This window comes from Pan paniscus, chromosome 7 (assembly GCF_029289425.2).
Source record: "Pan paniscus chromosome 7, NHGRI_mPanPan1-v2.0_pri, whole genome shotgun sequence".
NCBI classification, from domain to species: Eukaryota; Metazoa; Chordata; class Mammalia; order Primates; family Hominidae; genus Pan; species Pan paniscus.
In genome coordinates this window covers 57,923,684-57,945,868 of record NC_073256.2, presented here as the reverse complement: position 1 = coordinate 57,945,868, position 22,185 = coordinate 57,923,684, and the positions used below count along the sequence as shown (strand labels likewise).

At 37.0% G+C, this 22,185-nt stretch overlaps 1 protein-coding gene across 1 annotated transcript in view; it reads right to left on the bottom strand.

Moving 5' to 3' along the window:
- LOC100982897 (disintegrin and metalloproteinase domain-containing protein 5) overlaps positions 1 to 22,185 on the bottom strand; it is a 121,426-nt gene that overhangs the window by 58,634 nt on the left and 40,607 nt on the right. Inside the window, exons 11-12 of the mRNA XM_003823322.6 lie at positions 17,593 to 17,729; positions 9,711 to 9,894 (exon numbers count right to left, since the gene is read on the bottom strand). Of these exons, the coding sequence (XP_003823370.5) occupies positions 9,711 to 9,894; positions 17,593 to 17,729 (321 nt within the window). The remainder of the gene's footprint in view (positions 1 to 9,710; positions 9,895 to 17,592; positions 17,730 to 22,185) is intronic.

Here is a 22,185-nt window from a genome sequence, read left to right as displayed (position 1 = left end):
ATTATTTTGCCTAATTTTATTAGGTCATTTGTCTCCTTTTAATTGAGTTATAATATGTACTCTCAAGAAATACAGATTTTGTCTTTTTAAATTTTATTTAATATAAAATATTTTTAGAGCATTGTTAGGATCACAGCAAAATTGGGCAGAAGGTACAGAGATTTTCCACATGCCTCGCCCACACACATACACAGCCTCCCTCCTTATCAACAGATCAGAGTGGTACATTTGTTACAAATGATAACCCTACCTTGACACACCATTACACCTGGAGTTCAATTTTACATTAGTTAGGGTTTACTTTGGTGTTGTACATGGTATGTGTTTGAAAAATTTATAATGACATGTATCCACCACCAGAGTATCATACAGAGTAGTTTCACTGTCCTAAAAGTCCTCTGTGTTCTACCTAATCATCCCTCCCGTCCCTTTAACCCCTGGCAACTGCTGATCTTTTTACTGTCCCCATACTGTTATCTTTTCTAGAATGTCATATAGTTGAAACCATGTGGTGCATAGCTTTTTCAGATGGCTTCTTTGACCTAGTAATACATATCTTAGATTTCTTCATGTTTTTTCATGGCTTGATAGCTCATTTCTTTTTAGCACTTTTTATTTAATAGACAATATTTTTAGAGCATTGTTCCATTGTCCAATGTAGCAAAGACTATTTATTCATTTACCTATTCAAAAATATTTTAGTTGCTTCCAAGTTTTGGCAATTAAAAATTAATCTACTAGAAACATCTGTGTGCAGCTACTAGAAACATCTGTGTGCATGTTTATATGTGGACATAAATCTGCAACTCTTTTGGGTAAATACTAAAGAGAGTGATTGCCGGATAATATGGTAAGAGCATATTTAGTTTTAAAAGAAACCACCAACCTATTTTCCAAAATGGCTGTGCTATTTTGCATTCCACTCATCTTGCTTATTAAATAATGAATGAGAATTCCTGTTGCCCCACAGCCTCATCAGCATTTTGTGTTTTTAGTGTTCTAGATTTTTGATCATTTAATAGGTAGGTAGTGGTACCTTGGTGTTTTAATTTGCATTTCAGCAATAATATATGATGTGGAGCATCTTTTCATATTTGCCATCTGTATATCTTTTTTTGGCAAGGTGTCTGTTAAAGTCCTTGGCTCTTTTTTACTCAGGTTGTTTGTTTTCTTACTGTTGAGTGTATTAGTCTCTTCTCAAACTGCTAGTAAAAACATACCCAATGCTGGGTAATTTATAAAGGTAAGAGGTTTAATTGACTCACAGTTCAGCATGGCTGGGGAGGCCTCAGGACACTTACAGTCATGGGAGAATGGGAAGCAAACATGTCCTTCTTCATATGGCTGCAGCAAGGAGAAGTGCCAAGCAATAGGGAGAAAAACCCCTTATAAAACCATCAGATCTCATGAGAACTCACTCACTATCACAAGAACAGCATGAGGGTAACCACCTCCATGATTCAATTACTTCCCACTGGGTCCCTCCCACAAAACATAGGGATTATCGGAACTGCAATTCAAAATGAGATTTGGGTGGGGACACAGCAAAACCATATCATTGTGCCCATGGCCCTTCCCAAATCTCATGTCGTCACATTTTAAAACACAATCATGCTTTCCCAACAGGGTAAGTTCTTTCTGCCTATAAGCCTGTAAAATCAAAAGCAAGTTAGTTACTTTCTAGATGCAATGGGGTATAGACATTGCGTAAATACATCCATTCCAAATGGGAGAAATTGGCCAAAATGAAGGCACTACAGGCCCCATGCAAGTCCAAAATCCATTGGGGCAGTCACATCTTAAAGCTCTGAAATGATCTCCTTTGACTCCACATCTCACATCCAGGTCACACTGATGCAAGAGGTGGGTTCCCACAGCCTTGGGCAGCTGTGCCCCTGTGGCTTTCAGGGTACAGCACCCCTCCCAGCTTCCTTTATGGGCTGGCATGAGTGTCTCTGGCTTTTCCAGGTGCACAGTGCAAGCTGTCAATGGATCTACCATTCTAGGTTCAGGAGAATGGTGGCCCTCTTCTCACGGCTCCACTAGGCAGTGCCACGGTGGGGACTTCTTTGGGAGGGGCTCCAACCCCACATTTCCCTTTTGCACTTCCCTAGCAGAGGTTCTCCATGAGGGTGCCAGCCTGCAGCAAACTTTTGCCTGGACATCCGGGCATTTCAATACATCCTCTGAAATCTAGGCAGAGGTTCCAAACCTCAATTCTTGACTTGTGTGTGCCCACAGGCTAAACACCACATGGAAGCTGCCAAGGCTTGGGGGGCTTGCACCCTTTGAAGCCATGGCCTGAGCTGTGCCTCTGCCCTTTTAGCCATGGTTGGGATGTAGGACACCAAATTCTGAGACTGCACAAAGCAGCAAGACCCTGGGCCCAGCCCATGAAACCATTTTTCCTCCTAGTCCTCTGGGTCTGTGATGGGAAGGGCTGCCCTTCTGACATGCCCTGGAGATATATTCCCCATTGTCTTGGTGATTAACATTGGCTCCTCATTACTTATGCAAATTTCTGGAGATAGCTTGAATTTCTCTTTCTCCTCAGAAAATGGTTTTTTTTCTTCTCTATCACATCATCAGCCTGTGAATTTTCCAAACTTTTATGCTCTGTTTCCCTTTTAAACATAAGTTCCAATTCCAAACAATATCTTTGTGAATAAATTTTTAAAAGTCACTTCTTGAATGCTTTGCTGCTTAGAAATTTTTTCTGCCAGATACTCTAAATTATCTCTCTCAAGTTCAAAGTTCCACAGATCTCTAGGGCAGGAGCAAAATGCTGCCAGTCTCTTGCTGAAGCATAGCAAGAATTACTTTTATTGCAGTTCCCAAGAAGCTCCTCATCTCCATCTGAGACCACCTTAGCCTGAACTTCATTGTCCATATCACTATCAACATTTTCATCAAAGCTGTTCAACAAGTCTCAAGGACATTCCAAAATTTCCCACATCTTCCTGTCTTTTTCTGAACCCTCCAAACTGTTCCAATCTTTGCCTGTTACCCAGTTCCAAAGCGACTTCCACATCTTTAGGTTCCAAAGTCACTTCCACAGCAGCCTCCCACTCCTGGTACCAATTTACTATGTTAGTTCAGTCTCACATTGCTAATAAAGACATACCTGCCAGTGGGTAATTTATAAAAAAAAAGTTTAATTGACTCATAGTTCAGCATGGCTGGCGGGGGAGCCAGGACACTTACAATCATGGCAAAAGGGGAGCAAACACATCCTTCACATGGCTGCAGCAAGAAGTGCCAAGCAAAAGGGAGAAAAGCCTCTTATAAAACCATCAGATCTCATGAGAATTCACTATCACAAGAACAACATGAGGGTAGCCACCCCCATGATTAAATTACCTCCCACTGGGTCCCTCCCCCCACATGTGGGGATTCTGGGAACTACAATTCAAGACAAGGTTAGGGTGGGGACACAGTCAAACTGTATAATTGAGCTTTAAAAGTTCTTTGTGTATTTTGGATAAAGTCCTTTATAATGTCTGTCTTTTGCAAATATTTTCTCAAAAATCTGTGACTTGTCTTTTCATTTTCTTGAAAGCATCTTCTGCAGAGAGACATTATTTAAATTTCAATACAGCCCATCTTCTCAATTATTTATTTCATGTATGTGCCTTTGGTTTTTTTTAATCTAAAAAGTCATTGCCAAACCCAAGATCTTCTAGATTTTCTCCTATGTTATCTCATAGAAGTGTTATAGTTTTGCATTTCACATTTAGGAGGGTGATCCATTTTAAGTTAGTTTTTGCAAAACGTATAAGGTTTGTGTCAATATTCACATTTGTGCACATGGATATCCATCCAGTTGTTCTAGCACCATTTGTTGAAAATACTGTCTTTGTTCCATCATATGATCTTAGTTCCTTTGTCAAAAATCAGTTGACTATATTTATATCGGTCTATTTCTGGGCTCTGTATCCCATTCCATCAATCTATCTGTGTATTCTTATGTAAATACTACACTTTCCTCATTGTTGTACGTTTATAGTAACTCTTGAGTCAGGTAGTATCAGTCCTCAAACTTTGTTATTGCCCTTCAATATTGTGACTATTCTGGGTTTATTACCTCTCCATACAAACTTTAGAATTACTTTATCAGTATCCACAAACAACTTTTCTGAGATTTTGATTGGAATTGCATTGAATTTCTAGATCAAAGTTGGAAGAGCTGACATCTGAAAATATTGTTTTCCTATTTATAAACATGGAATATTGCTTAACTTATTTGGTTTTTAATTTTTTTTAAATCAGAGTTTTATACTTTTCCTCATATAGATCTTGAACTTTTTTTTAGATTTATACCTAAGTATTTAATTTCAGGGAATGAGAATGTAGATGGTATCACATTTTTAATTTCAAATTCTACCTGTTCTTTGTTGGTATATATGAAAAAGGTTGACTTTCATATATTAACCTTGTATCCTACAACCTTGCTATAACCACTTATTTGTTTCACATAGTTTTTGCTGTTGCTGATTTTTTCAGATTTTTTACATAGACTATCATGCCATTTGGGAACAATGACACTTTAATTTCCTTCCTCCGAATGTGTATCCATTTTATTTACATTTATAATTTATTGCATTACCTAGGGCTCCCAGTGTGATATTGAAAAGTAGTGGTGAAAGGGGACATCCTTCACTTGTTCCTGATTTAGTGAAAAAGCTTCCAATTCCTCACAGGTCGATTCTTTGTTGATATTTTTTAATTGAGTTGAGGAAGTTTTTGTCATTCTTAATTTACTCGGAGTTTTTATCATGAATGATTGTTAACTTCTATAAAATGCTTTTAATGCATCTATTAATATGATCACATAATTTTTCTACCTTTACTTTGTTGATGTGATGGTTTACATTAGCTGATTTTCAAATGTTGAACTAGCCTTGCACATTTGGGATAAATCCTACCTGATTATGTTGTACAATTCTTTTTATACATTGTTGGAATTTATTTGCTAATATTTTGTTGGGTATTTTTGCCTCTATGCTTTTGAGTGATACTGTTTTGTAGTTTTCTTTCTTTGTAAGGCCTTCATTTTGGTTTTCAGTATTTGAGTATGCTGACTTCACAGAATAAGTTAAGAAGTATTTCCTTTGCTTTTATCTTCTAAAAGAGACTAAAAAGAATTGGTATATGTTTTTTCTTTACATGATTAGTAGAATTTACTGGTAAATTCATCTGGGCCTGATGCTTTCTCTTCTGGAAGGTTATTAATTATTTATTCAATTTCTTAAATAGATGTAGGCCTATTAATATTGTCTGTTTTTGTTTAAATTTGGCAGATTGTATTTCAAGGATTTAGTCAATTTATCTAAGTTATAAAATTTGTGGGCATAGAGTTGTTCATAGCTCCTTGATCATCCTTTTAATACCCTGTCTGTAGTGATGTACTCTCTTTTATTTCTGATGTTGGTAATATGTGTCATTTCTCTTTTTTCTTAGTCTGGTAAGAGGCATATTAATTTTATTGACCTTTTCAAAAAACCATCTTTTAATCTTATTGATTGTACCTATTAATTTATTGTTTTCAGTTTCATTGATTTCTGCTCTAATTTTTATTATTTTTTTTCTTATGCTTACTTTAAATTTAGTTTGTTCTTTTACTGGTTTCTTAAGGTGGAAGCTTACACTGTTGATTTTAGATCTTTTTCCTTTTCTAATACATGCAACCAATGTTATAAATTTTACTCTGAGCACTGTTTTGCTGAATACCATGGCTTTTGATAACTGTGTATATATTTTTATTCAGTTCAAACTATTTTTAAATTTCTCCTGATATTTCTTAGATAACCCATGTGTTATTTAGACGTGTGATTTTTAATCTCCAAGTTTTTGGGAATTTCCAGCAATCTTTCTGTTACAAATTTCTCGTTCATTTTCATTGTGGTCTGAGGTCAGACATTTTATGGTATCTATTCCTTGAAGTTTGTTCAGTGGTGATTTGTGGCTCAGAACATGGCCTGTCTTGCTGAATGTTCAATATGACTTTGAGAAAAATGTGTATTCTTTTGTTGGATGAAGTCATCCATAGATGTCCATTATATCCAGTTGGTTAAAGTTATTGTTGAGTTCCACTATGTCTTTACTGATTTTTTGTCTGCTGGATCTGCCTTTTTCTGATAAAGCAGTGTTGAAGTCTCCAGCTATAATAACAGATTCATCTATTTCTCCTTACAGTTCTATCAGTTTTTGACTCATGTATTTTGATACTCTGTTGTTAGTCACATACACATTAAAAATTGTTATGTCTTCTTGCAGAATTGACCCCTTTGTCATTATAATTGTCCCTCATTCTGCAGACTGCTTGTCTGAAATTAATATAGCTACTCCTGGATTTTTTTTATCACTGTTAGCATAGCATATTTTTCTCCATTCTGTAATTTTTATCTACATGTATATTTATATTAAAGAGGGCTCCTTGTAGACAACTGTATTTGTCAGGGTTCTCTAGAGGGACAGAACAAATAGGATAGATGTATATATAAAGGGGAGTTTATTAAAGAGTATTGACTCACATGATCAGAAGGTGAGGTCCCACAATAGGCCATCTGCACACTGAGGAGCAAGGAAGCCAGTCTCAGTCCCAAAATCTCAAAAGTAGGGAATCCGATAGCGCAGCCTTCAGTCTGTGGTGGAAGGTCCAAGAGTCCCAAAGCTGAAGAACTTGGAGTTCGATGTTCAAGGGCAGGAAGCATTCAGCATGGGGGAAAGATGTAGGCCAGAAGACTCAGCCAGTCTAGTCTTTCCACGTTCTTCTGCCTGCTTTTATTCTGGCCATGCTGGCAGCTGATTAGATGGTGCCTACCCAGATTAAGGGTGGGTCTCTCCCAGTCCACTGACTCAAATGTTAATCTCTTTTGGCAACACCCTCACAGACACACCCAGGAACAATACTTTGCATCCTTCATTCCAGTCAATCTGACACTCAGTATTACCCACCACAACAGAGAGCTAGATCTTGGTTTTTGATCCATTCTGACAATCTCTTTTATTTTTTAAATTGGTGCACTTAAATCATTGAAAGCAAAGTGATAATGAATACAGTTAAATTAATAACTACTATATTTATTGCTGTTTTCTATTTGTGTGACTTTGGTTCTTCTTGTTTTTGTCTTTTTTTTTCTTTTCCTTTTTTATTTCTTTTTAGAAAAAGGATCTCACCATGTTGCTCAGGCTGATTTGAACTTCTAGGTTCAAGGAATCCTCTCACCTCATCCTCTCAAGTAGCTGAAACTACAGGTGCACGTCATGATGCCCAGCCTGCCTTTTGTGTTTAACTGAGCATTTTACAATGCTATTTTCTATCTTTTCTTAGTGTATCAGTTATACTTTTTTAAAACATTTTTTTAGTGGTGGCCCTAGAGATGAAAATATACATTTACAACTAATCCAAGTCCACTTTCAAATAACACTATACTACTTCAGGGATAGTGTAATTCATAATAACATAATCATCCTAATTTCTCCCTTCCATTTCTTTTTGGTAGGAACTGAACACTCTGTCTTATTTCAAAATGGTTCCTTTTCTCCTCCTTCTTCTGGAAACACAGGGAATTTTTCTCTGATATTCACTGTGAGAACAAGATTAAACTTCTAGAGGTAAAGCTCATAAAAATATGAGAACAACCTCAATAACTGGGTCCTCCTGGAGTTCTTAACTCTCATAGTTACATACACTGAGCCTCTGGCATTTGTCAATTTTAGTTTAGGCTTTTCTACTCCAGCGCTGGCTGTGTGAAAGTTTAACTCACATGCTTCTGTTCTAGCAAGTTGTGATCCTCTGTATTCACTTGTTGGTCTATTGAATTTGGGGGCAGTGCTTCATCCTGTGATCTCACTTCTCCAACAGATCTAAAAAGAGTTGCTGCTTATTCAGTCTGTTCACCTTTTTACTAGTTGACACATTGGAGTGGCAACTTCCAAGTGTCTTAGATACCTGACCAGAAACTAAGTCTTGTCTTTTCACATATTTGAATAAAAGCCACTTGTCAATATACAAATTGTACATATTTTCTCACATTCTGGAGCTTGTCATTTTATTTTTATCAGAGGCTAAGTGAAAAAGGTTCTAAATTTGAGAAAGTACAACTTATCATTTTTCTCTTTAAACTTCTTCTTTTCGCCATAATCTAAAAAATTTTGCCTACCACCAGTCACAAAGATTTTCTCTTATGTTTTATCCCAAAAGTTTTTGAGCTTTAGCTCTAATTTTTAGGTCTTTGATTTATTTCAAGTCAATTTTTTGTGTCTGGTGAGAGGTGAAGTTTTATTTTATTTACACATATGTTTAGTTCATACAATTTTGTTGGAAAGATTTTCTTCACCCATTGAATAGCCCTTTGTCTTACCATGCAAAATGGCCATATAAATATCATTTTATAGCTGGATTCTCTGTTCTACTTTATTAATTGTATATATTTATCCTTTGGTCAATACTACCTTGTCTTCATTATTATAACTTCATAGAAAATATTGAAATTTATAGAAAATTAGTATATGTGCTCCAATTTATTGTTTTTCTTTTCATGGCTTGGTTTATTCTAGGTCATTTCCATTTCCATATCAATCGTAGAATCAGCTTGTCAATTTCTACAAAAAGATAAGTGGATTTTGGTTGGGGCTGTGTTAAATGTATGGATCCATTTGTGTAGAGCTGAAATCTCAATATTATGTCTCCCAATCCATGAAAGTGGGAAATGTCTCCATTCATTTCAATGTTTTTTGCTTTTCCTGAGTAATGTTAATTTTTATTGTGCACAATTGCACGTATTTTGTTATATCTATACATATCATGTTTTGGGAAACATTATATGTAGAATTGTCCTTTGATTTCATTTTCTGTTTGCTGTTTCTACACAGAAATCCAATTCATTGTTATATGTTGACTTTTGTATTCAATGACTTGCAAGATTCATTAGTTTTATTATTTTGAAGATTGCCAGTAATCTATATTTCTAAGCCAGATTGAGTTTTACTTCTTGTTCTTTATCATTATGCGTTTATCTTGTCACAACCGCAGTGTTTCCTTCTTCTCTCTAGGCAGTCATTCTGAGTTTCTGTGCACCACTGGGTTTTTGCCACTCCCCTCCTGTACTCCAGCACTCTATGACTCACTCTGGTCAAATGTAGTTGTTTATCCATTGTTTTGGTCCTCTCTTGTGTTGGGAGACCAGCATTAGGCACCTCTAGTGCTGTCTAATGGGCCATCTTGCGGATGTCCCTTTATCATATTTTATAATTATTTTTGTTTGATCTTGGTTGTATATTTTTATATTTTTTATAATTATGATAGATTTAATTTCAAAATATTTTAATTAGAATCACCTTTCCACAGAAAATGTTTTTACCTATATTAACAAACCATGCATTTTGCTACCCCATTGGTTAGATGTTGTTAACTGTTTTTATTTCTGCTTGTTGTTGAGGGTATATCTTTCAATCCCTTCACCACTCTTAGTGGTAATTAAATTTACGTTTGGAGCTAATACACACACTAAATAATGTCAGAAGACAATAACTGAAGACAAAAATTATCTAAGGACCATGCTTCCAAAAATAATAAAATTAGAAAACAAAGGCTCCCATCTTTTCCAAAGAATATATTTTTCAAATCTATTTTACTAATAGATAAGGCATTTATCTTCTTTACTACTAGAACATTTTTTAAATTTTAGAAAAAATATTCTACTAACGTCTTTAGTGCCACACTCACATTCTTCACTTCCTTCCAACAACCCATTGCCACATATTCTCCTGTGTGTGTAGGTTGGCATTTCAAGAGGGTTTGTCTGAAGACATGTAAGGCCATTATGAGAAGAAATATATTTAAAGTCATCCAAGCTACAGATGCTAAAATCCTTTACATCACCAGAGTACCTAATATATAAAAATATGGGTATGACACAAATTAATGTTGTATATTTTTATATATCCCATAATATGGTGCTTTAAAGAGAGATTTAAAAAGCATTATTCTTCATAGAAGACAATTAGCAAATCTTAAAACATACTTATTATATTAACATGTTTTTAACTCCAAGAATAATATATATTTATAATAAAATAAATATATGTGTGTATATATATATATATACACATACACACACACACACATTCCAAAATTCTTTTTAGTTATACATCTTGTTTTATACAAGATCTGGTATAGATACACGGACCTCTAAAAGTTCATGAAAAAATAAAATGAAAATATGAAATATATAAACTTTGTTTCTCAACATCAAGTTCAAGACACTTTTGTAAGCAATGATATCAACTGTTTAGTCCAGCCCTAAATAACTGAGGATCCTGGAAATTTTACTAGGTCAATGAAGTCTTTTTTACATTATTAACTGAAGAAAAATGAGTGCCCTTTAAAGAGTTTTTAAGATTAGGAAACAAAAAGAAGACAGAAGGAGCCAAATCAAGACTATAAGATGGATGCCTAATAATTTTCCATCAAAACTCTCAAAAATTGCTCTTATTGTTGAGAAGAATGAGCAGGAGCATTGTTATAATGAAGGACTCTCTGGTGAAACTTTCATAGGCATTTTTCTGCGAAAGCTTTGGCTAAGTTTCTCAAAATAGTCTCCTAATTGGCAGGTGTTATTATTTTTTGGCCCTCTAGAAAGTCAACAAGCAAAGTATCTTGAGTATCTCAAAAAGCTTTTGCCATGACATTTGCTCTTGACTGGTTCACTTTGGCTTTGGCTGGACCACGTCCACCCCTTGGTAGCCATTGCTTTGACTGTGTTTTATCTTCAGGATTGTGCTGGTAAAGCTGTTCCACCTCCTGTTACAATTCTTCAACGAAATGTTTCAGAATCTTAATTTTTATTTGTACACAATTGTACATACTTCATTAATGTTATATCTATATACTTCCTGTTTTGAAAAACATTGTATGTGGAATTGTACCTTTTATCTCATTTTCTATTTGTTGCCAAATATACAGAAATCCAATTCATTGTTATATTAATACACTGATTGTGTATCCAATGACTTGCAAAATTCACTAGTTTTATTTGATTTTTTTTTTCAAAATTGCTTCAAAAAATTTCCATCTAAGTTCTGTTCTTATCTGATCTCCATCAAAGTTCTGCTCTTATCTGCTCTTATCTATCTCTGGACACAATGACTTTGGCACCCACTGAGTGGAAAATTTGCTCACCTTTAATTTTTCAGCCAGAATTGTGTTAGCTGAACCAATTGAAATGTCTATGGTGTTGACTATTGTTCATGCTGTTGTCAGTCCTGTTCAATGACAGCACAAACAAGATGAATTTTTTTCCTTGCAAACTGATGTTGCTTGCCTGCTACAGCAAGCTCCATCACCAATACCGTCTCATCCTTTCTTAAAAGGAGTTTTGGCCAATCGCAGTGGCTCACACCTGTAAACCCAGCACTTTGGGAGGCCAAGGTAGGCAGATCACCTGAGGTCAAGAGTTCAAGACCAGCCTGGCCAACATGGCAAAACCCTGTCTCTACTAAAAATACAAAAATTAGCCAGGCGTGGTGGCGCGCACCTTGCAGTCCCAGCTACTTGGGAGGCTGAGGCAGATGAATCGCTTGAACCCAGAAGGCAGAGGTTGTGGTGAGCCAAGATCATGCCACTGCACTCCAGTCTGGGCAACAGAGCGAGACTCTGTCTAAAATAAAATAAAAAAAAAAAAAAAACAAAGAAAAAAAACCAGAAACTATGATATTGAAAATGCAATATCCCAGCAGGACTCTTGCAGAAATTAGAAAGCTGATAATAAAATATAGATGAATATGTAAAGGACCTAGAATAGCCAAAACAATTTGGGAAAATATTTAAAAACTCAGGGCACTTGCACTACCTGATTTCAAACTCAGTGTAAAGCTACAGTAATAGAGACAGTGTGCTTTCCTATAAGGATAGACATACAGGTTAATGAATTAGAATAGAGATTCCAATAATAAATCCACACATTCATGGTAAATTGATTTTTGACAAAATTGCCAAGACAATTAAGTGGGTAAAAGGCTAGTCTTTTCAACAAATAGTATTAGAATAATTGTCACTCTATATGACAAAATAAAAATGAACTTGGACACATGTACAATAATTGCAAAATGTATCATAAACTAACTATAAGAGCTATAAAAGCATGTTGCATAAAAATTGATAAATTGGACTTTTGAATCAAAATTTTAAAACCTGTCTTCCAGAGAAGACAACTATAAAGAAAAAAGACAAGCCACGGACTACAAAGAAACAATTGAAAATCATGTATCTGGTAAAGAAACCACAGCCAGAATATACAAACAAATCTTGTAATTCATTAACAGCACAAAAATCTATATTTTTATTTTACAAAGTGGAAAAAAGATCTAAATAGGCACATTACCAAATAAGCTATGCAAAGGATATGAAGTATGAAAATATGTTGAAATCATTAGCTTCTAGGGAAGTACATATATAACCTATATGAGATAATACTACATACCAACTAAAGAGACGTAAATTGAACATACTGAGCATATCAAGTCTTGGCATTGATGCAGAAAAACTAGGACTAACAGCTTAATTTTCAGGAATGGAAATATGGGGCCCCTTATGTATAAAGCAGGGAAAATTACTGTTAATGGTATTAAAACGAAAAGCTTTTTCTTTTTTCAGCAGTCTCTCAGGTGTCATGGTGTTATTTGTTTGCTAGTCAGTGTTGTCCTAAATTAAAATTCTAAGTTATTAGCATGAATTTTACCATTTATCTTTATATTGTACAATGCCAGTTTTAAATGCAGGTATCAAAGCATTTTAACTCAAAAATTTTATTTTCAGTTGATGATAATTATATATATTTATGAGGCACAATGTGATGTTTCGATACATGTATATATTGCAATATATGTATAAATCGTGCTAATTAGCATATCCCTCATCTCACGTATTTATTATTTCTTTGTGATGAGAATGTTTAAAATGTGCTCTTTGGCAATATTGAAATATACAACATGTTATTATTAACTATAGTCACTGCACTGTGCAATTTACTCTAAAATTATTTCTTTTTTCTAACCAAACTTTTGTATGTTTTTACCATTATCTTTCCATTCCCCATTCCCCACTCCCCACCCCCAGCCTCTGGTAACCACCATTCTACTCTCTACTTTGATGAGTTTGACTTTTTTAGATTCTACCTATAAGTAAAATCATGCAGAATTTGTCTTCTGTGCCTGGATTATATTTCACTCAGCATAATCTTCTCCAGATTCATCCATGTTGTCATAAATGACAAAATTTATTTGTTTTTTAAGGCTGAATTATGTATAATATCACCCCCATATTCGAATGTGTCCCCTAATGTTCATGTGTTAGAAACTTAATACCCAATGCAACAGTGTTTAGAGGTGGGACCTTTACAAGGTGATTAATCATGAGGGCTCTGTCCTTATGAATGTACTAATGTCATTATCACAAGAACAAGTTCATTTTCAGAACAGTGAGTTTGTCATAAAAGTGAGTTTGATCCCCTCTCCAGTACGTGTGTCTGCTTTCTTGCCCTTATACCTTTTGTCATGGGATAACACAGCAAGGAACTCTCACAAGATGTGGGCCCCTCAACCTTGAATTTATCAGGATCCAGAACCCTAAGGCAAATAAACCTCTCTTCTTTATAATTACCCAGTCGTGGGCATTCTGTTTTAACAGTACAAATCAGAATAAGAAAAAAAAAATGGTACCAGTAGTGGAGCTATTGCTATAACAAATTTCTAAAAATGTAAAAGCAGCTTTGGAACTGAATAATGGGTAGGGGCTACAAGAGTTTGGAGAAGCAGAAAAGTCCTAGATTGTCATAAATGGAGCATTAAGGGCTCAAAAGAAGTGAAGAAGTGTAGAGAAAGTCTGGAACTTCTTAAATATTACTTAAGTGGTTGTGATCATAAAACCAATAAAAATATGGACTTAAAGTTCATTCTGATGAGGCCTCAGGTGGAAATGAGAAACAAGGTACTGGAAACGGAAGTAAAGGCCATCCTTGCTACACAGTTGCAAAGAATTTAGTGGAATTGTTTTGGCGTCCTAGGACCATGTGGAAGACATCCTGTGCTCCACAGGTTCACTGTCCAGGGCTGCCTTGGGACTCTGCATTCTGGCACAGTGCTTCTCAGCTTCCCCATCCATGACTCAATTTAAGAATGATGAACTAGGATATCTGGCAGAAGAAATATCTAAGTGGCAAAGTGTTCAAGGCGCTGCCTGGCTTCTTTTGGCTGCTTATAGTAAAATAAGAATGGAAATGATTTAAATATGGAATTTATCATTAAAAGAAGCAGAACAGACAGATTTGAAAAACTTTCAGGATGGCTATGTAAGAAATAAAAAAGCATGTTTAAAAAGGCAACTGTGACCAGACATGGTGGCTCAAACCTGTAATCCCAGCACTTTAGGAGGCCGAGGCGGGAGGATTACTTGAGGTCAGGAGTTCGAGACGAGCCTGGCCAATGGTGAAACCCCTTCTCTACTAAAAATACAAAAATTAGCCAGTCATGGTAGCACATGCCTATAATTCCAGCTACTCTGGAGGCTGAGGCAGGAGAATTGCTTGAACCCAGGAGGTGGAGGTTGCAGTGAGCTGAGCTCGCACCACTGCACTCCAGCCTGGGTGACAGAGTGAGACTCCATCTCAAAAAAAAAAAAAACAAAAAAAAAAGCAACTGTTTGCTAAAGAGATGAATATGGATACAATAAAGCCAGGTTCTATCCTGTTTAACCAGGAAGACAACAAGAGAATGACCCTGAAGGCATTTCTGAGATCTTTGAGGATGCCTCTCCCATCATCCCATCACAGGCTCAGAGCTCTAGAAGGGCTGAATGGTTTCAGAGAACAGACCTGAGGTGTGCTTCACAGGTTCACTGCCCAGGGCTGCCCTGGGACTCTGCATTCTGACACAGTGCTTCTCATCTTCCCCATCCATTACTCAAGTGGGCCCAGGTGTGGCTCAGCCACCTCTCCAAAGGGCACAAGTGGTAAGCCTTGACAATGTCCACATGATGCTAACTCTGCAAACCTGCAGAACACAACAGTTGCCAGATCATGGTGACCTCCACCTAGATCTTTTCAAATAATGTCATCAACAACCTGGGATCCCAAGCAGAGACTTGTCACAGGGATAGAGCCACTGCAGAGAGCTCCCACTAGAGCAAAACCCATCAAGGCCATAAGAGTGAGACCAATACAGAGAGCTCCCACTAGGGAAATGCCTAGTGAAGCCATGGGAGTGGGGCAGTCCCTGAGGCCCCAGAACTTTAAAGCCACCAGCTTGCAACCTCAGTCTGGGAGAGATGCAGGCAAGAGACTCCAACGTGTGAAAGCTGCTGGGTGGACTAAGACCATAAAGAAGCAAGAATCCTGATGTTTTACAGACTCAACCTCCACCCAAGTATGCCCAGGATGGAGGACATGGAGTCAAAGGAGATTATTCTCCAGGTTTAAGCCAATATTGTTTTTCCCCGTTGGGTTTTGGAGTTATGTGAGACCAGTTACCCCTTCCTTCTTGCCTATTTCTCTCTTTTGGAATGGGAATGTCTATCCTGTGCCTGTTCCTCCATTGTATTTTGGAAGCACCAAAAAACAATGCAACTTGTTAATTGCACAGGCTCACAGCTGGAGAGGAATTTGCCTCAGGATAAACCATGCCTAGAGTGTTACCCTCATCTGACTTAGATTAGAATTTGAACTTCAGATTTTTGAGTTGATGCTAGAAGTTAATACTTTGGGGGCTATTGGGGTGAAATGAATGTATTTTGAATTGTGAGAAGGACATGAATTTTGGGGGCAGGGTGAAATGCTATAGTTTGAGTGTGTCCCCCAACATTCATGTGTCAATTTTAATACCCAATAAATGCAACAGTGTTGGGAAGTGAGACTTTCAAGAGTTGATTAGACCATGAGAACTAATCCTTGAGGATGCTTCTATCATGCATGTCCAGAATGGACTGTCACAGTTATCATGAAAAGTGGTTTAGCTATAAAATCAAGTTCAGCTCCTCTCATATATGCACCTGTACTCCCTTGCCCTTCCTCTTGCATAGCATGAGAGAAAGAAGGCTCTCACCAGGTGCAGGCCTCCCCACCTTGGATTTCTCAAACTCCAGAATGGTGAGCCAAAATAAATCTCTGTTCTTTATAAATTAACAGTCTTGGGTATTCTGATATAGGAGCACAAAATGAACTAGGACAACCACATGTTTTTATCCATTCATCCACTGATGGACACTTAGGTTGCTTCCATATTTTGGCTATTGTCAATAACTGCAATGAACATGGAGGTGCAGGTATTTCTTCAACATACTGATTTTACTTATTATTAATATATACTCAGATGTGGGGTTGCTGAATCATATGGTATTCTACTTTTAGTATTTTTGAGGAATATCCATATTGTTTTCCATAATGGCCGTATTATTTATATCCCCACTAACGGAGTACAATTGTTTCCTTTTCTCCTCATCCTAGTCAACACATATATTTTTTCTTTTTGATAATTGCAATTCTAACATCGGTATTTCTCTAATTATTATTGATGTTGACTATTTCTTTATAAATCTATTGATCATTTGTATGCCTTATTCGGAGAAATGTCTATTCAGATCCTTTGCCCATTTTTAAATTGGCTTGTATATGTTCTTGCTGTTGAGATGTTTGTGTTCTTTAAATATTTTAGGATATTATTCTTTTATCATGTGTATGGTTTGCAAATATTTTCTCCAAGTCTGTGGGTTAGACAATGCCCATAGACGGATTAAGATCTAGTGTTCGGTAGCAGAATAAGGTGACTACAGTTAACAATAATTTCTTGCATATTTCAAAATAACTAAAAGAGTGGAATTGGAACATCCCTAATGCAAAGAATTGACAAATGCTTGTAGTAATGGAAATCCTAATAACCCTGATTTGGTCATTACACATTATATGCGTGGATCAAAATATCACACCTATATCATAAATATTTATGATGTATATATTTATGATGTACAACTATTACGTATCCACAATTAAAAATAAAACATGGATGGAACTGGAGATCATTACATTAAGTGAAATAAGTCAGGCACAGAAAGACAAACATCAAATGTTCTCACTTATTTGTGGGATCTACAAATCAAAACAATTGAATTCATGGAAATAGAGAGTAGAAGGATGGTTACCAGAGGCTCGGAAGGGCAGTAGGGGGCTATAGAGAGTGGGGATGGTTAATGAGTACAAAAAAAAAAAAACAGAAAGAATGAATAAGACCTACTATTTGATAGCACAACAGGGTGACTACAATGAATAATAACTTATTTATACATTTTAAAATAACTTAAAGAGTGTAACTGGATTGTTTGTAACTCAAGGGATATAAATGCGTCAGGGAATAGATACCCCATTCTCCATGATGTGCTTATTTCGCAGTACATGCCTGTATCAAAACATCTCATGCACTCCATAAGTATATACACCTACCATGTACCCACAAAAATTAAAAAGAAAAAAGTTTGAAAGAAAACAAGGAAGAAAGAAATTAATTAAAGAAAGAACATGTCTATTTAATAAAGAAAATTTTTACACTGCTTTTGGCGTCATTGTGCAAACATCTCCTGAACAATGGCAGGTGTCAGTTTTGTCATAAGTTAATCCCAGATTAAGGCCAAGCAACTGAACAATAATGACAGTATATGACTCCAAGGATAAACTCTCTGTATACTAAATATAAGAAAAAGAAAAAGTTAACTAATAATTATAATCAGTTCTAAAATACAACAATATTTACTGAATCAAAAATTAGTATATGAAAGTAATTCTTAAAATTTATTAATGCACTCAAGATACCTATGTGGATGCAATTATAGTAGTTATATAAACTTTTTGATTATAGATTTATTAGACATGAATGAGTCCACATAACAGTTATATTAAGTTTCAAAACACTATTACTTAATGACAATATCAGCTATCTTAGCAAACGGCACAGTCAAAAACCCTAGTTTATGGCTTCTTTGAATTATTTTAAACAAAATGCCTTCAATAGTCTTCAATAGTCGATTCTACATTCCTTCTGTAGTAGGAAGCCTCTGAAATGGGTCCCAATAATCCCTGTCTCCTGGTATTCACGTCCTTGTGGAATCCCACTTTATTGTGTATAGGCTGGACTTACTGACTTGCTTTTAACTGAATATAGCAGAAGTGATGGGTCATCATGTCCAGGATAGGTTATAAGAGGACTGGCTTCTTAAATTCTCTTTCTTGCTCTTTCTTGCTCACTCTAGGGGAATACAGCTGCAATGCCATGAGGAGAACTAGTAGAGAAGCCCATGAGTGATCTTGGAAACAGACTTTCTGAGGTCTGCCAACAGCCACATGACTGAGCTGGAAAGCCTATCCCCCATTAGTCAAACCTTGAGATAACTCCAGCCCTTGCTGACACCTTGATTTTGGCCTTTGTTGGAAATCTAGAGTTTGAACCACCCACTGAATTCCTCCTAGATTCCTAACCTACAGAACTGCATTGTTTTTATCTGCTAAGTTTTGGTGTGATCTGTTATGTCACAATAGATAAATAATACATCCTCATAGGTATTATTGTTCTCCTGTACATCATTTCCAATGCTTATGTTTTCCTTTAAGAGTCCTGCTCAGATGACTATTCAGAAGACAATTAAAGTGTTGTTATATAGGAGAGAGAACACAGCTATCATCTGTTTCTAAGTAATTTCAAATTATTTTGAAGTTGCAGGTACAATTGAAAACATTTGGAATAACTCAGCTCTTATATGCCTTAATTACTCACATGACATTACTCTCTTTATTTAAGTACTTCCACCAAAATCAATTAATTCTTCCACCACATAGCGAAATAATAAGGGCCACTGAACATCTCCAAAATACAAAAACAACAACATCATAGAAGAAAGTTAATTGATCTTGTAATGTAAAAAGGTAATTGGTTTCTAATGAACCAGAAGTAAATAATAGTGAGGGAGTGATAAGTAAAGAGTAGTTCAGAGAAGACGGCCACAATCCACGGAGATGCTTCTAAATTTTTGGTTCTCCGCATTGCCCTGGGTCGTTTATTGTTCACCTATACCCACTAACAGGTAGAAAAACAGCATGGCCAACATAACAATAAACTAATGCATCGAATGTTTCAGTACACCTTCAAAAAAGAGTAATTTCACTTCCTGGCCGACTGCTTGAACCCCAGGAATCTCTCCTTCCCCATCCCAACTTTTGATCAAAAGAAATTATGAGGAAAGAAGCAAGGAATAAATAGTAAGAAAGGCCACATTTTTACCTAACTTTGGTAGATCCCTATTCCCTCTAATATCCGTTAGAGGAAAAAGTTAGAATCCTCTTTTTTTCCTCATATGTTAAGCAATCTCATAAGAAAAAATGATATGACAGATGAGTGCAAGCACCATAAAAAAAACAACAAAATGAATTTCAAATCTACCCTTCTATACTCTGCTATAAGACTGTGGGACTAAGATTCGGCAAACTGCATTTCTCATATTTTTTTTGTTACCAAATTATCTGCAGTTGGAAGAAAGAAGTGGCTTTCTTTTTCCTGTGGACTGTTGTTTCTGTCAGCACCATGGCCCAATCAGCAACATTTTGCTCCTAAAGTGGAAGTTTATTTCAGTGTTTGCAGTTTACTCCAGGATCAATAGTTTCCTGACTCCAACTTCTTCCAGTACTATCAGAACCCATGTAATTATGCCCCTTCAATGTAGCAGCAGCTCGAGGCAGCACTCCTTCCTCCAGAGATCTAAATGCCAGTTGGAAGTTCCCTCTTCTGACCTCAATTTTGGGAACCCCAATTTTCCTTAGTTCTGGAGTGGTAACTATCATTTTATTATCTGTTAACTCATTATTCCCTTTTGACTTTTTTCAGATGTGAAATACCTGTATAACTAATTCTCTGTTCTAAATCCTTTTGAAATACCTAGTGTAGTACCTGTTTTCTTAATTTGCCCTGACTTACATAGCATTTCATAAGTGAAAGTCCTATGAGGAAAGTAAACTGAAAAACATACAAACAGAAATCAAAATGAATGAATCAGAACAGTAAAGAAACACAAATTTAAACTAATCATAATGAAAATTAAAAAGAAACTTTTTAAAAAAAGATACTGGGAGGGAAGTGACAGCAGCAAGATGGCCAACTGGAAGCCCCTACCACTTGTCTCCCCACAAAGACAGTCAAAACAATGAATAAGCAACTACACTTTGGTGAACATAATGAAATAAGGGTGCCAAGTATATCAAAGGAGAGCAGAAGCCCTGTGTAGCACAAAACTCAGGATAGGCTGCACATGGTGGCTCATGCCTGTAATCCCAGCACTTTGGAAGGCCAAGATGAGTGAATCACCTGAGGTTAGGAGTTTGAAACCAACCTGGCCAACATGGTGAAACCCTGTCCCTACTAAAAATATAAACATTAGCCAGGCATGGTGGTGCATGCCTGTAATCCCAGATACTCAGGAGGCTGAGCCAGGAGGATTGCTTGAACCTGGGAGGTGGAGGTTGCAATGAGCTGAGATTGCGCCACTGCACTCCAGCCTGGGTGACAGAGCAAGACTCCATCTCAAACAAACAAACAAACAAAAAACACAAAGAAACCCAGGCAGGATAGCCACACAGAGAAGAGAAGAAAACACTTTGCCTCCACAACCGTGTCTCCCAGCTCAGATTAGTCTGGAAACAGGAGGGACTTCTCCCTGGGGAAAAAGGTAAGCAAAAAGACCCCAGCAGCCCCCATCACCACCTTGGACACCTGAAGTCCTCACCACTGGAGATTCCTACAGTCCTCATAGGTGCTGAACCCACCTGAAGGAGCTATGCTTCCCCACGAGAAGGATACAACACTGTGCCCTGTCCCCATGGCCTGAGCAACTACTCCACTCTGCTTGCTTGGAACCAGAACCACTGCTGGAGTGTGTCCTGTTCTGGAGGTGTCCCATTCTATCCCTGATGCTTTGCCACTACTGAAACATCCCTGCCTGGTGGCCTGCCATCCCTGAGCCAAGCTGCTGCTACACCCTCCCCTGCGGGGCCAAGCTACTGTGGAGCTACTCGGTCTACCCATCCTAGTCCCTACTGTGCCCTGCCTCTCCCCTCAGGGCCTGAGCTGAAGTGTTACTCTGCCTCCCACGGAAATGGTGACTTGGCTGCCCAGAGCAGTCCTGGCCCCACTGCCTGAGCTGAGGAGCCCAGTGCCAGCTGACACCACCACAGCAACAAAGGAGGCCAGGCACTTTCATGTACCAACAGAATATATACCACCCTACTCCCAGAGGTCACTGACGAGCCCTTTCCACTTGTTGCCACTGCTGCTTCCATCCCTGCTGCTCCAAGTCCAGGGAGCGAGCACAGATCAAGTGCACTATCTGTGAGCATTATTCCAGGGATGCAAGGATGGTTCAACATAAACAAATCAGTAAACATGATTCAACATATAAACAGAACTAAAAACAAAAACCATATGATCATATCAATAGATGCAGAGCAGGCATTTGACAAAATCTAACATCGCTTTATGATAAAATCCCCTCAACAAATGAGGCATAAATGGAACATACTTCTAAATAATAAGAGTCATATATATGACAAACCCACAGCCAACATCATATTGAATGGAGAAAACTTGAAAGCATTCCCCCTAAGAACGGAAAAAGGAAAGGATACCCACTCTCACTACTCCTATTTGACATAGTACTGGAAGTCCTAGCCAGAGTAATCAGGCAAGAGAGAAACAAATGGCATCCAAATTGAAAAAAAGGAAGTCAAATTATCTCTGTTCACTGATGACACGATCATTTACCTAGAAAACCCTAACAACTCCTCCAGAAGACTCCTAGACTTGATAAGCTATTTCAGTAACGTTTCAGGATACAAAATACATGAACAAAAATGAGTAGCATTTTTATATACCAATAATGTTTAAGCTGAGAGCCAAATCAAGAAAACAATCTCATTTATAGTAGGCACACAAACACATACACATAAATACACACACACACACACACAGAATACTTAGGAATACATCTAACCAAGGAGGTGAAAGATCTGTACAAGAACTCCAAAACACTAGGAAAAGAACTGTAGATGACACAAACAAATGGAAAAATATCCCATACTCATAGATTGGAAGAATCAATAT